The 15,366-nt window shown below is 43.8% G+C and overlaps 1 protein-coding gene across 1 annotated transcript in view; it reads right to left on the bottom strand.

Moving 5' to 3' along the window:
• Positions 1–15,366, bottom strand: part of spred1 (sprouty related EVH1 domain containing 1) — a 33,553-nt gene that overhangs the window by 11,719 nt on the left and 6,468 nt on the right. Inside the window, exons 2-3 of the mRNA XM_020638691.3 lie at positions 8,225–8,495; positions 3,758–3,926 (exon numbers count right to left, since the gene is read on the bottom strand). Coding sequence (XP_020494347.1) covers positions 3,758–3,926; positions 8,225–8,495 — 440 coding nt within the window. The remainder of the gene's footprint in view (positions 1–3,757; positions 3,927–8,224; positions 8,496–15,366) is intronic.

A 15,366-nucleotide genomic window follows, 5' to 3' on the forward strand; every position in this document is an offset into this window, starting at 1 on the left:
CAAGACGACCAAGACCTTTTGATGTTCTGAGAAATAACAGAGAGGGGAGTAGCCGAGAGAATCACTTCCATGAAAAAGGGGATGAAACTTATTTCTAAGTGATTAAGGAGACACTGTTGATGTACCAGGGCATTAACAGGTACTTTTGAAAACTCGGTGCTTCATACAAGGCATACGTGATTACCCTAAGACAACATTCAGTTTGTCAGAGTTCAGGGAGAGGACACAGCAATGCATGACGGTGCTGTGTAGGCCTGCATGATATTAGAAAAATATGTGATGTAATATTGTTGAATATTGCAACAACGTTATAAAGTGTGATAAATAAACAAAAGTTAAGGAGTACACATTAGCTACAAGTCATAGGTCCTGTGTCTGACTGTTGTTCTTAGTGTTTACACAATATCTGTGTTTGCATAATGTCCCTCCTGAATCCAAAATAGATCCAATAACTATTCTTTCACCGATTAATTGGCAGCATTTCATGTGAGGGTAGCTAACAGGTAGCTTGAGCTTCATCTGCCTGCATCAGAATGGTGTGAAAGCACAGCTGTTTTACCTCGCCCTCTCCGTCCATAAAGTTCAAAATGCATAGCTGAAAAGAAACGCTGTGCTTGGTCACATGACATTTTCTAATTTATTAAAATTCAGACTATTGGAATGTGTTTCTCTTGTCAAAATAATGATGAAGTTGTGATTATGGGCATGCAGCCCTAGTGCCATCTCAACCAGACACTACATTGTGTCAAACTCATTCAGTCCGTTAGGTTAGCCTGTCTGTGTGTTCATGCCACATGGAGAAAGGTGTGTGTGTTGTGTGTGTGTGTTTGCATTTCTCCACTACAGAGAGGAAGATGCTTCCTGCAGCACGACTTTGGCAGTGTTGGGCTGCAAAGCTGCCTGAGCCATGTGCCTGGCGTTGCCATAGCAACAGAGGACTGCAAGACTGATACACACACACACACACACACACACACACACACACACACACACACACACACACACACACACACACACACACACACACACACACACACACACACACACACACACACACACACACACACACACACACACACACACACACACACACACACACACACACACACACACACACACACACACACACACACACACACACACACACACACACACACACACACACACACACACACACACACACACACACACACACACACACACACACACACACACACACACACACACACACACACACACACACACACACACACACACACACACACACACACACACACACACACGTTCTCTCTCTCTCTCTCTCTCCCCCCCCCATCCCCCAACCTCCACACGCACGCACACACACACACTCACGCAGCAGTCCAGCAGCAGAACGATGCAACAGGAATACAGAAGAACCTGCCAGCCTGAGCTGAAGAGAGGCATTACACAACAACACCGGCAGAATACACAAGATACCAAGAGAGGAAAGGAGGCAGGGGAGGACAACAGGAAGGAAAAAAGAGAGAGGTACAGGCACTAGGGAGATGTAACTATCCAATCACCTGCTGCAGCCGACACTCACAGGAAAGAGTTGAAGCAATTACTGGCACACTGACACTGTCCCTCCTCTAGATGAGGCAAGGGAATGTGTTTAGTGATGGTGACCAGCTATCACACATGTTTATTTCTATTCTGATTATATTTTTCTCTTATAATCATTTCTTCCACAGAAGGTGCACAGCCAAATGACCTCCAACATCCCAAAATACTCACTTTGATGTATTAGAGAAGTGATTCTCAAACTCGGGGTCCTGACCCCTGCAGGAGTATTGATACAATTTCTGGGGGTTGCTAGATAGTTGTGAAGAAGAAAAAATTACATAGTCTAGTGTGTGACGTCATGTTTTTTTAAATTATTGAAACGATGTAGCTACTTAAAGCCAACATGTAAACGTTTTTTATACCTTTTTGCCATGCCCGAGATGCTGTTGGATAATCTGCAGGCTTAGGGTGGGTGCTTAATTTACACAGAGCGGGGCAGAGAGACAGACACAATGAGAAACATCATCACCTGTGACCTGATAAAAGTCAAACGGAGACTCAAACAAAGAGCTTTGCGAGTGACTTCGTTCACCAGATAACTAGTCTGAGAGCTTAAAAAAATATTTCTGCACCAATCCGAGGTGCTAGCTAACTTACAAAACTTTGTGAACTATCATCACAAATAAAAATATATCTCACTGCTTATTTAAATGTATTAAGCGAAGCATTCGCAAAATCCACTTCAAATCAGGAAGAGGTCTCTCTCTCTCTCTCTCTCTCTCTCTCTCTCTCTCTCTCTCTCTCTCTCTCTCTCTCTCTCTCTCTCTCTCTCTCTCTCTCTCTCTCTTCTCTCTCTCTCTCTCTCTCTCTCTCTCTCTCTCTCTCTCTCTCTCTCTCTCTCTCTCTCTCTCTCTCTCTCTCTCTCTCTCTCTCTCTCTCTCTCTCTCTCTCTCTCTCTCTCTCTCTCTCTCTCTCTCGCGTGGGAACAGGACGTGGACAGCCTTCTTTTATGGAGAAAAACCCGGAGTCATAAGCCACAAAGTCAGTAAAGTAATCGTCCCGTTGTCTGTGTAGTTCTCCGATGTGCTGACACACATGGACTGTGCGCGTCCCTTTAATTTTTTTTTTCCCTTTAAAGTAGCCAACTAACTTTGCACCACCAAAGTAGCGCTTACCTGTGATATAACACCGTCATCCTCCACTTATTACATTGTTGTGTTTTTACTGTGGTCCATTATTCTTTGCTCTCCACCTTCAATTGAAATGTTCAGGCTGAGCTATTTGCAAAAGCCAGCTGTGATTACCTTTTGCCTCGATTATGTGTGGACTTGTGTCCAGGAAGTTCAAATCTCAGATAAACGCTTGTGTGGGGGAAGAAGTGACTGATGCCCAGGAGTGATAAAGCTTTTACGATATGTTCTGCGGTGCCTCCTTTGTGCTCCCCTGGGTTCCCAGGTCCAGAGCGTAAAAGGAGATTATAGCTCCCGAGCCAGCCAGCCAGCCAGCCATCCTCTTGTGTAACACAGTGCTGGGTGGCAGATTGCTGAGCTGGCGATTCTCGTGCTAATTGGATGACTTTGCAACCTCTGGCACTGTACTGAAAAATAATGCTTATCAGGACCCAAAGCTGCTAACTAAACTGTCAGACTGAACTCCAACCATCCAAAAAAAAAAAAAAAAGGGACAGACCAAACCAAACAGTTGTTGGACTAGACTAGCCAGTCTTCAAACGGATTTAGTATGAGCAACACAAAAGCCCAACCTGGTTGAGCTTGATCTCAGGTTTCCAACCCTTCCTCGTGTCCCACCCCCGTCATTTTTACAACCCTCCCTTCCCCTGTCCTGTATCACCCACTGTCTGGGCATAGCATTACCCTGATAGTCCCCCCTCAGGAAGTGAAGAGTTTATCTGGGCAGCTGGGTGCTGATAAGATAACACAGGAGGGGTCATGCTTGGGTGAGTGAGCAGGTAGCAGTAGGGGCAAGTCATTGACGCTAATCAACGCTATGCATCTGTCCTAGAACACATGCTAGGTCAGCCATTACATGTCAATAACAAAAAGGCAGCAACACAGGCGGTAGACACGTGCTTACAGAATGCAATGCCTTGTTCATTCACTCGTATTTATGTACTGGATAGCTGATGACACGCATAGTAATGCACAACCACTTTGAGGGAATTCCAAAACCATCCACAAACAGCCACCGGGAACTAATTCCGATGCACACATACTCTGGTTGATGTCCTCGATGGCTCGACGAATTCCCCGGTCAAATGCTCGGGCGTCAGCCGGGCTCTGAAACGTCAGTCCAAACTTCTTGTCGTTGATCCGCCAGTGGTGGAAGATGGGGTTGACCTTGTTGTATATGAGGTTTTTCTGCAGGACACACTCCAGCACCACCTGGCAACACACAAGAGTTTTAGAGTAAGACATCATACTCAACAAAATAGCAGCTCCTCTGGTCAAGTAAAAGAAGTTCAAATGCAGGCAGATAATTGGAGGCGTTTTAAGAGTGGATGATAAAACTCACTGGGGGCCGCACATGTAAATCCTCCAATGCACTTCTCATTCTTATCTGTTTTTGTGTCACAATTCAAGCATTAAACAACTTAAACAGGGAAAGATTACGAGTAGAGACCTGCATCTAGGACTACATACAAACCCAGGGTTTCAAAAATAGAAAACTATTTAGAAAAAAAAACCTCCTGAGCCCAGCAATTTGAATTACCCGTTTGGATAATTTGTAAAAACACATTCCAAATAGCGGGGTTTTCATAACAGATGATGATAAAGTTGGACAGGAGTGGTGGTGGTGGCAGAAGAAGGGGGGGGGGGGAAGAGTAGGGGGGTTGTGTATGTTTTGGAGCCAAGCAGCCCAAGTGTGTGTCAGAGAGAGAGGCAGTGTTTCCAAAGCCTATTATTAATCAGGGCTACTGGGCCGCCTCCCGGCTTTCCTCTAGGCAGATTAAATGAAATGAGAGACGGCCATTACAGTCTTTGAGGTTTTTTAACCGACGTGCACGAGAGGTGGCTTAATGGGGTGTGAATGTGTGAGCGTGCGCGAAGATAGAACTCCGGAGCGCTGGAGCTGGTGTGATGAAAAGCTCAATGACCCAAGTGCTCCAACACTGTGCATCTTTTTACGATCGCAAACCAATACTGGGTGTGGAGAAAAAAAAAAGCAGATGGCACCCTTCCCCGTCGATCTGGACATGAGTCAAGAGTCACGTTCGCTTTGAGGGGCTGATACGTGGCAGCTGTATATGAGCTGGATGATATGTGATATGTGTGTCAGAGAGGGTTGCACACAGGTATACATTTCCTCTAAAGCATCAGAGAGAAAGCTGCTTTCACCCTTGTTGGCAAGAGTAACAAGTGTACTAAATTTTGTCTACCAGGATCTGTCCTTCTATCACTTCCCCCCCCCCCCCCCCCCGAAGTTAAATGTTTAGCCTTTGAGTTTACCTAGAGCCGGAAGGATGGGGGTAGAGAGGGAGGGTAGAGGACTGGATGTGAGAAGGATGGGGCGGCAAGGGGAAAAGGGAGGGGAGATGGGAAGATGGGGAGGGGGTGTTCTGCTGATTGTGGAGGCGAGACTGAATGGAGCCGGAGCAGGTAAGGTGAGCGCACAGCGGGGCAGACATAGAAGGAAGTATCACGGTTGCATGGAAAGGACGACATTTAACACCACATTCCACACTGTGCTCAGAGAAAAGACAGGAGGAGGAGCCACGCAGACAGAAAAAGAGATAGAAAAATGTAACTGAGACATGGGGGGGGGGGGGATATAGACAGGGCAGAGGTGAGACGCTATAGAGAGAAGTGAGGAGAGAGCGTGAGAGCTGAAACGGGGAAATAACCTGAGTTTACATGCATAGAAATTGGAAATTGAGCTACATAACAAATGCCATCAGAAATGACATTTTTATAACTTTTTGGACAGATTTCAATGCCAAAGGATTTTTTTATAATCGTATCTGTCTTGGATTGAAGTATTGATGTTTAAGCACTTAAACATCAGACAAAAATAGAGAAATAGAGAAACAGAGAAAATAGAGACATGGAGATGTTATGCAATAACTGAAGCACTGAGTTTTCAAGGCTTAGTAGGAGGCATTGAGTGCAACGGATACCAATTCTTGCCCTTCCACCAGACTTACAGTAAATAAACCATATCTCGCGAGCAAACATAATTCAAAACAATCAATCAATCAAGTGGAGTGTCAGAGGGAGTCTCAGATTAAAAATGACAGGAACCGTCGAGAGCTATACCAGATAGTGTCATAATCAGAGAGCCTGTGTGATTTAGACATCATCAACCAATTAGGTCTGTAGTTTTTTAGAGAGTAAGTGAATCAGATTGAAGGAGAGAAAAAAAGAGAGAGGAGAGGAGAGGGAGGGGGGCGGGCGAGGAGGAGAGTGATTGGTAGCTATATGGAGAGCCAGCTGAGTCATCACCAGCACACTCTGTGCCGCATCACTGCGCTTATAGACAGATCCTCTCCACCTCTTCCGTCTCCCGTCTCTCTGGCTCCACCTCTGTTTCCTGCTCTTTGACTACATGCATCTCATCTCTTTTCCCGATTCATCTTATCCTACGCGCCCAAAACATCACATTTCTACCAACCGCAACTGTGTCTTAGTGATTTCAACTAAGTCCATCTCTTACTTATATTTCTCGGTCTTGCTCTGGTTCCTATCAGGGATCAAGGGATAGAAGGTCGTCTATGTGTATGCCAATTTCTGTCTGAATTAAAACATTGACATCCTCTCCCTTAGACACCTTCTCTTTCTGTGTTTTAGACATAACAAATCATACCAAGCAATCCTTCAAACATTCAAAAGCTAGTCCTCTTTTTCACTCATACAACATAATTATGGTTCTTTATTTACCCCTGAAATCAAAACACCGTCGTTACCGTTTTAGACAACACTGTGGTAACAAGTAGATATTGCCCTGTGTTTTCTTCCGCCTCTTGCTAACATGTTCTTATGTGGTTTTGTCTGTTTTTGTTGCATTCATGGATTCACCCTCTCCTCCTTCCAATGCCCTCAGACTGTTGGTAGCACTGTGGTCGACGCCAACACCATGGCATTGGGTGGCATCCCGACAGACCTGCATATGGCAGGGTGTTTGTTGTGGTGGCTGAGGGGTAGACTCTGGCGGTGATAGGGGCGTTTTACCACATCCCAGAAGAGATGCCGGGGTCTCTGAGCCATGTCTTTACTCTGTCTGAAAAACAGCATTCCCGTCACACCCTTTTCCTGTGCCACACACATGCTTGGATAGCAACGCAGAAAACACAAACACGCCGTAAACACTAAACACACATAAAATGTGATCAGTCAAAGAAGTTGTTTTTTTTTTTTTAAAGGAGGAGATTTAGACGCCCTGCTGGAACAAGCCTCTAATGTTGGGATCATGGTGGCCCCCTTGCTCTCCTGATATCTAACAAACAGTTGTCTCTCTGACAAACACAGATTTACACTCTCATTATCACCAGACCAGGATTATCCCTGTGCATCTACTGGATCTTTTTTTTTTTTACATCTCCAACACAGAATGAGTCTGTGACATGAAGGTCATAATCTTGACAGCAATGACAGCAAAAACTGCGAGGATTAGGACTACAGAAACAGATCGACTGTGTACAGTTTTGTGCGTGTATGTTCATGCTGTACATGATGCAATCAAAATGTGTAAAAACTCTAAATCAAAAAACACTATCTGTTAGTAACTAGCAAAGACTGAATTCAAAATCCTGCAGTTTACACCAATGTTAAGCCTGTAAGCATGCCTTAAATAAGCAACGTGCAGCGCAGCAGAGGACTTGCATGGAAACTGTCCAAATAAAAATCAATTGACCCTTTATTCAACCCATTATTGATAGCTATCCACTATCATGCTGTGTAGCTACAGACCTAGCCGCAAAATATCAAATTCAACTAACTGTGGAGTGTTTAAAGAGGACCCCCAAAATCAACAATTTCTCCAACTGTTTCTACACTGATGAGTTGATCAGGTGGGGTAAGCATATCCAAAATGGCGAACACCATTGTTCAACTTCTAAACGCCTCTTCAGAAACCAATAGATGGCATCACTGAGACCATGTTCATACAGTCCATGCCCTACAGATGGGGTTATTAGTCTTAGTTATATAATTACCAGAAGATAATTTTCCTTGCTTTTTTTTCTGAAACATGCCATTTTTACGTCACAAAAGCAGAAATGCTTGGACTAATGGTGGACTAATACTTGCGTACACATGGAAAAACCGAGTCAGTGTTAACTTCCGGCCCCTATTCCATTGTTTAGGTCCTTTCTAAGCTTTTAGTGCATTTCCCACATCCCACATCCCTCATCCCACATTCTTTGCTCCTGAGTAATCCATCCTTCTCTTTAATGATATCATCATGCATCACAACATCACGCAGTTCGCTCCTATTTTCAGATACCTGCACCATGGAGGAAAGCCAAACAACCACTTCCTGTGTGAGTGAGTGTGTCAGTGGATGAGACAGAGAGAGGGGGAGTCTGGGAAAGAGGTGGGGGTCAGGGTGACCTCATAGGAGGGAATGCAGCATCTCTTGTTTATGCATGAAAGAATCGACGCAGCGTAGCGTAACCTGAAACAGTATTTCTTTTTTTTTTTCAAAAAGCAAAAATCTGCCGTTATGAGCTGAACGGTTCCCTTACCAGTTTGTCTTTGAGCCTCTCGCCCTTGATGTGGAACTCCACAGAGGTGGGACTTGGACTGGGACTAGGGCTCGGACTAGGACTCGAGCTACAGGGGCTGAGGTTAGTGCTGCTTCCTCCGCTGCCTCCGCTGTGGGTGCTGCCGCTGTCCTCTCCCCGGCTGACCTTATAGACGGTGACACAGCTAAGGCCTCCGCCCCCCAGGGGAAGCCACCCACCGCTGGAGTCATCCCGAGTCATGACCACTGCTCTCACGCGCGCATAACTGTCACTGTGGAGGAGGGAGAGAGGAGAGCAAGGTGAGGAGGGTGGAAGGAAACAAAGAAGAGTGCTTTTAGTAGACATAATCAGTAGTGATCAGCATCTAAAAATGTCTACCTTGATATTTTCCTTAAGGGTCTTTTAACTTGGATTACAAAACATCAAAAGCGAACAGCCTACATGAAATATCAGCCCACATACAGCTGAGTTGCAGTACAGTACATGGAGCGTAGCCTACAAAAAAAATGGTCAGTGAATTTGTAGTAAGGAACAATATACAGGTGGACAAATGTGATAAAGCCAGTAGAGGATCCAAGTGTCTCTAGAATCACATTTGCTCAACAGTTTGAGCATTCAAACACAATTCACAACACCCTATAACAATAGAAGCTGATGCTTGGATAACATAAAACAGATGAAACCATGAAGGACATCTGGCTGGTCCAGCAAACTATTAGCAACAAGCTAAGTCTAAAATCTACATCAATATGAGGGAGCAAAGTCAAGGGTTAAACTGTAGTTCAAATGTATATTTAGCACATGATACAACAGACTAGTGGCTACAATTTCTGAAGTCTGATGCTGTCAGTGTATGTTTAACCACGGACTGAGGGTGACTGACCATGTGGCCAAGTTCAGCCTCTGGACACAGACGGATTTCAACCTTTTCCCTAAAGCGGCTGGTTTCAAAGTGGACCAAACTTTTCAGAGGCTTCTACTAAGATCAGCTCATTTCCAATGATTCAACAACTCCTGTCTCACTCTGTCTTTCCATGTCAACTGGGACTTTGAATGGTGTGGAATGTGATGCAATGAATTCAAATATAAATTCAATTTAAGGGAAATGTACAAACAGACAAAGTGTTTTTTTTACAAAGCAGATAAGGAACGTGAAGGGCATTATTGAATAAGGCTTTAGGTTTCAGTGATTCATTTACAGCTGATGTGTACATGTGAACAGAAATGCATAAAGACGAACAGAAACAAGTGTCATCATTGAAATGTCAATCAGCTAATAAAATTGAAAATGTTATTTTTTCTAGAGATGGGAGTGATCTGATCTAATATCAGTATTGGGTCTCGCTTTGAAGACGCTCAGACTGAACTACAAGTGCCCACGAATCGTCTACATCAGGTCATTCAGACAAGATGGAACAGCTCAAGTACAATTCTTGCACTTCAGTTTAAAATATTGAATTTGACAACCTGCTAATTGTTGCTGCTACCCGTTTATACGTGAAGCCAGCACAACGTTCAAATACATTTCTTTGGAATTCTATTTTCTCTTGGAATATGAAATGCAATGTGAAGTTCACTACAGCTTTGTGTAACATTACACATTACACCAACAACAATTACAATACTTATGATAAAAAAAAAATATCAGTATTGGCACATATGTATCTGAATCAAAACGAAAAGAAGTGGATAGAACATTTTTTTTTTTTCAATATTCATTTTAATATTCTACATTTAAAAGTCTCAAAGAATTAAAGCAAAAAAGGTCCTACTGGAGTCCCATGAACTGAATGAATGGCTACATTTTCCCAGTGATTCGTACTCTGTATCACACCATGATTTACGTCAACTTATTTTTTGACTGAACTTCATAACTTCAACTCTATAGACTGACTTCACTTGAAGTCAGATTTTCACCTCATTAGATAACACAGACTGCAGCAGGCCACCGGAAATGACAAAGGTCAGGGTGTGCTGAGGGCAGCATTTTGCACAGTCTCTGGGTAAAACATTAAATACTGGAGAAGATTCGAGAGCTGACAGAAATGGGCAAAGGAGTTAAAGAGTTTGGCTGCCGGATGTTGCCTGTGACACTTTGCTCTCTGGTCAACCAAGATGACGTCACATGTTCTGAAACACCTCAAAAGAATTCCTTCAATGAAATTGGGATTAAGGGAGAAATATTTCGCCTACTTGTCACATTAAATAAATGAAGAAGTGAACCAGGGGTTTCTGCTCTTTCCTCCCACTCACTGCCTCTCCTCTCTTTGTCTTGTCCTACCCTATAAAACTTACCTTTGGCCTCCTGTCTTCCACACCCTGGGCAAACGTCAGTGTCCAGGTTATTGGTTAGTAATTAATCTAACAGCCAGAGAGCATGAAATCTGGAGCTAGTTTTTTTTTTTTTTATCATGTGAATGCTTTGATATCCTGGAACCTGGAAATAGTTTACCAGTTCCAAGAAACCACAGAATAAACAAATCTTAATAAACCAACTGACAAAACACTGCTTTTCGGAAAACCAGACTCTTTAAGTCATAATTATCTCCCAGAAGACACTATGAAAGAGGTCACAGAAGGCTATGAACTAACAAATAACTATCCCCCAGATATGCATCTTACATCTTTTCTTACATACACAGCTTTACTGTTTTTGTTTACTCTCGCAGCTGTGGCATGAGTCTCTGAAAACCTGTTGTAGAATACCTGCTCAACACCAAACAAACATTACACAAACTGGTAATGACTATCAGGTAAACAACGTTGACAACCTAAAATACTTGTAAGGGATTTCGGTCAGCTGTTGGAGGAGACCAAAAATAGTGCTAAAAGAATGAGTATTAGACACAAAGCCAAATGCTTTAATGCTGAACATGCATAGTTCTGGCCTTATTTAAGTAAAAGTGATGATAGGTCAATGATGTGTTGACAACATGTTACTAAGGTTGGTCGTAAAAATACATTTTAAACAAAGGTTTAGTCAAAGAAAATCCGTCAAAAAAATACATTTCTTGTAAATTTCCATAATTAAAAGTGCATTTTACATGTCCAACATCTTTACACTTTTCATGAGCATAAACCTGTATGCAGTTAACTAACGATAGAAAAAACGTGATAGGAGAGGATTGGGAAAAGAGGTGTGTTTGGGAAACAACCAAAGCTTGGCTGGCTCTCTTGTACATGAACAGTACATAAACTCGATCTGTGCGTTCTTCTTCTTTTAATTAAAAGTCTCTAGTTGATGGTCAGCTTTATGCAAGAATCTGAACCAACAATTAAACAATGAGTGGTTTGAAATTTGTTCTTTGCGATATTTGAGTTGATTTAGAAATGCTAACCGCAAACTAGCTAGTAGTTAGTCACGGTTTTAAACATTCTTTTATTCAGCACAATTGGCTGCTCTAATGCAGCCGTTTAATTGTGTGATCATAGTGGTCGCGTGTATACAGTCTATGCACCGTGCGGCAGTCACAGGATATAGGCGTCACTCTCCCTTCCATTGGCTCGAGGTGAATTCTCCGGGTAATATCCTGCTGCGTTCTCACATTAGCTCACTCGGATAAAATACGAAGAGGGCTGGCAGGAGAAACTCCGGGTGAAGTCCTAATGAAAAATGTGGCTGTTTACGTTCACACATACAGCTCCTCCGGCAAATATCCAAAGTTTTTCAGCTAGTTTTCTGCAAGTGTTAAAGCCCTATCTGATAAGTATTTCCATTCTTTACTTTTCATGGAAACATAAAAATATGGAGGATCTAGACACACCCTGACAGCTGTTAAATGGAAACTTAAATAGCATAGGATGAGGTGAAGGGAGATCTTCTATCAATGGCATCTCTAAATGTAATTTACAGTTTAGAGAGTGTAAAACAAAGACCGGCCTGTTAAATTATCCAATTAAAACACATATCTATACATCCTGTTCTGCTTCTAAATCAAAACTTGCAAACAATCATTGGTTCGGACTGAATAGCTATAAAAAGCTTCAAAAATGTTAAATTTGCTATAGCTGCGTGTAACACTGCCTGTTCAGGGTTGACGGTTTGCCAATGTGTCTATATTTCCAGCAAGCTTTTTAAGTCATGGTGCAAACAAAATTGGACAACACTGAAAGTCTGTTGCTTGTTATTATAGCCACGCAATCCAGGGACGTTTTTAAACATTTGCTTTGATTATTCTGCCACCAAATTTGCAAAATGATCCAAAAATAAGCAACTGCTCTGCCAATCAAAAATATGCTCAAATAATAATGGATGGCAGGGCTGGAGCATTACAGATAGAGAGTTTATCAAGCTATTAACATTCAGAATCTAACCAAGTGACCTCATATCACAGTTCTCAGCACTCTTTCTCACATGCTTGCCCCAAACTAAAACAGACTGGTCATGAGAGACTTGCAGAAAAACACAACCACAGCTAACTTCCCTCTTGCATCCTTTCTGGTTGCCCTTATTTACAGCGCCGCGGACATGGTGCTTAACCTATCATGAGAACCTCTGCCATGGCAGGAAAGTGCATTTTTGAGCAGAATAACAGGCAGTAAAAAAAGGAAATACTGCTGCTGTTACAACCCTTGATGGCCCCTAATAAAAAGGATGCGGGTGATGGGTGCAGGAGGGGCTGTCAATCAGGCGGGGGTCCCTGGGGTGAACAGAAGGCAGGCGGTGGTGTCGCTCAGCCATGACCAGGGCACAATGACCAGGACCTGACCCTTCAGACCATCACACACATGCCAGCAACCGGGGGGGGGGGGGGGGGGGGGGCAGGCCCGGCCCGGAGAGGAAGTGAAGTGGGTTGTGTATGTGTGAATCAAGTTCGAAACAACTAATTCAATAAAGATAGTTATTGCAGTAGTTAAGTAGTTAATAATGCAAATCTATTCTTAAACTTGAAAACCAACAAGTCAACCAAAATCTACAACAAACAAACAACCTAGTTTAATTTAAAAAAAATGTCTTTATAACAGGAGAATAAAGGCTTATTCCATCCCTTGTCCAATCCTGCATATACATATTTCCCCATTCTTATTTTTAAAAAAAAGAAGAAAGATTGTGAGCTCCAACGGGGTATTTGACTGCAACCTGCTTCAACACGAACACACACACACACACACAGGGTTCAGAGTGGGAAAGCGGAGACAAAGGCCTCCCTCCACGCCCCTTTCTGGGAGAGCACAATCGGCTGGACACACAATTGAGAGCGGAAGCAGATCAGCTGGCCTGGGACTGTGGGCAAGGGGGAGGGAGGGGAAGGGGGAGGGAGAAGGCTAGAGAGAAAAGGAGCCCCCCCATTCCAAATTATTCCAAGTTATTCTGCTGGATGACTGACTTCATTTCCGACCGAAAGCAGGAGAGACACACAGGGGGAGGGGGTGAGAGTGTAATGGAGGATTCAGTGTGTGTGTGTGTGTGTGACAGTCACCAGATCCTGCTTGTATTTTAGTAAGGCCTTTTTCATTCACAAAATAGTAGCATCTAAACAGCTCTTTAAACTTCATTTGCAGTGAAAAAAAACCCCAATCTGATTTAAATGAAAGATAGAGTTTAGCTTCTACTTGAAATGAACTGTAATAAAAGAAGAAAGAGAAGAGAAGAGAGGAGAGGCGTGAGGCGTGATGGGGGAGCACGTGCAGAGCAGGCAGGCCTGGGCCTCGAGGCAGGCTGCTGCAGTGTACGGTGGAGAAGGGGGATCCTGGGACAACCATTTCCTAAGTTGACAAAGTGGCTGTTTGTCTGCTGCTCCGGCCCATGGCTCGCTGGGCTCCAGCATGCCATCATGCTTTGCTCCTGTCTCAGCCTTGGGCTTCCCACCCCAGATGGAGAGTAAGGGGATGAGGGGGGTATTGAAAGCAAGACAGAAGGGGGGGAATAAGGGAAGGAGGAGAAGGAAGAAGAGGAGTGCAGGAGGAGAGGAGAGACGAGAGAGAAAGGATGTGGCCTGAGCCCTGGGTGCTCGCCAAGTCACCCTCCCTTTCCTCCGTTCCTTCTCCCCCTTCTACCCAACCCCTCCCCTGCTGCCTCTCTCCACACAATGGCCGCTTCTCTGCTGAAATTTCACGTTATTGGATCCAGGGCCTGGAGTTTTGTCCTCCCACAATGTCCAGGCAGCGGAGCATGCTGCAGAGGAGACACACTCTGCAAGCTAAAAGCTGGAAAACCATTCCTCCTTTCATTAGCATCAGAAAAGGGGAGAAAAGCTCCCCCCCCCCCCCTTGCCCCCCTTTTTTTTTTTTTTTACCATCTACCCCTTTTCCTCCCCATCTCTCCCCTGTATCAAAACCGGAGGAAGGCTGTCAAGCTCGGTCAAGCTCCACTGGACCACTTTGGTTCGTAGGACTTTTGAGGGGGGGGTGGGAGAAAAATCATTAAAATATCATTGGGGGAATAAACACAAGCTACTTATCCAAATCCGATTCCATAGATTATCCGCGGAAAGGAAAGCAATAACGAGGAACGTAGAGGTGGGGGGGGGGGGAATGGGAGACGTCTTGAAAAGCTAGTCTGTGTGTGACTCATCTCTATGCTTACTAAAATGTGAGACTGTCTTCAACAGCTTTTATCATAGAAAAACTACACTAATCTTACATTCCTTATCGGCTTTAGCGTTACCTTCAATGCACTCTTGATTATATTTAATGCAAATCGACATGCTTAAGGATCAACAAAAGTCCAGCCTTGTCGAGATCACGTAAATATTGGAATGCAGTTGAGAATTGATATAAAGTATAATTCAGGAGATTTCCCTCCAAAACAAACGCTTAGAGAAGGCAAGGTTGGAGCTAAAGCCGTAAGGGGGTTAAGTGCTGCAGTTTCCTTCAATGTGATCACGCCTCATTGAAGAAATGAATTACATGCAATCTGGGACTCGACCGTCGATTCCTGCAGTGCATCTAATCTGAATGGTGCAAACTAGCTGGCCAATTAGCCACGGTTCAAATCCCTTAAATAACCAGTGGCAAACTCAAGGGCACAGACATACCCACAACAAACAGCAACATGACCCAACATGGATGCCGAGCAAATTATGACATAAGACCCGAACAAGACACTTATAAAAAGGGACCGTCTGTTAGCCATTAATAAAACGGAACTAATAATGGGACAATGGCGACAGGGACACAAACAGGCGGCCGGCATCACAAGC

This window comes from Labrus bergylta, chromosome 18 (assembly GCF_963930695.1).
Source record: "Labrus bergylta chromosome 18, fLabBer1.1, whole genome shotgun sequence".
NCBI lineage: Eukaryota > Metazoa > Chordata > Actinopteri > Labriformes > Labridae > Labrus > Labrus bergylta.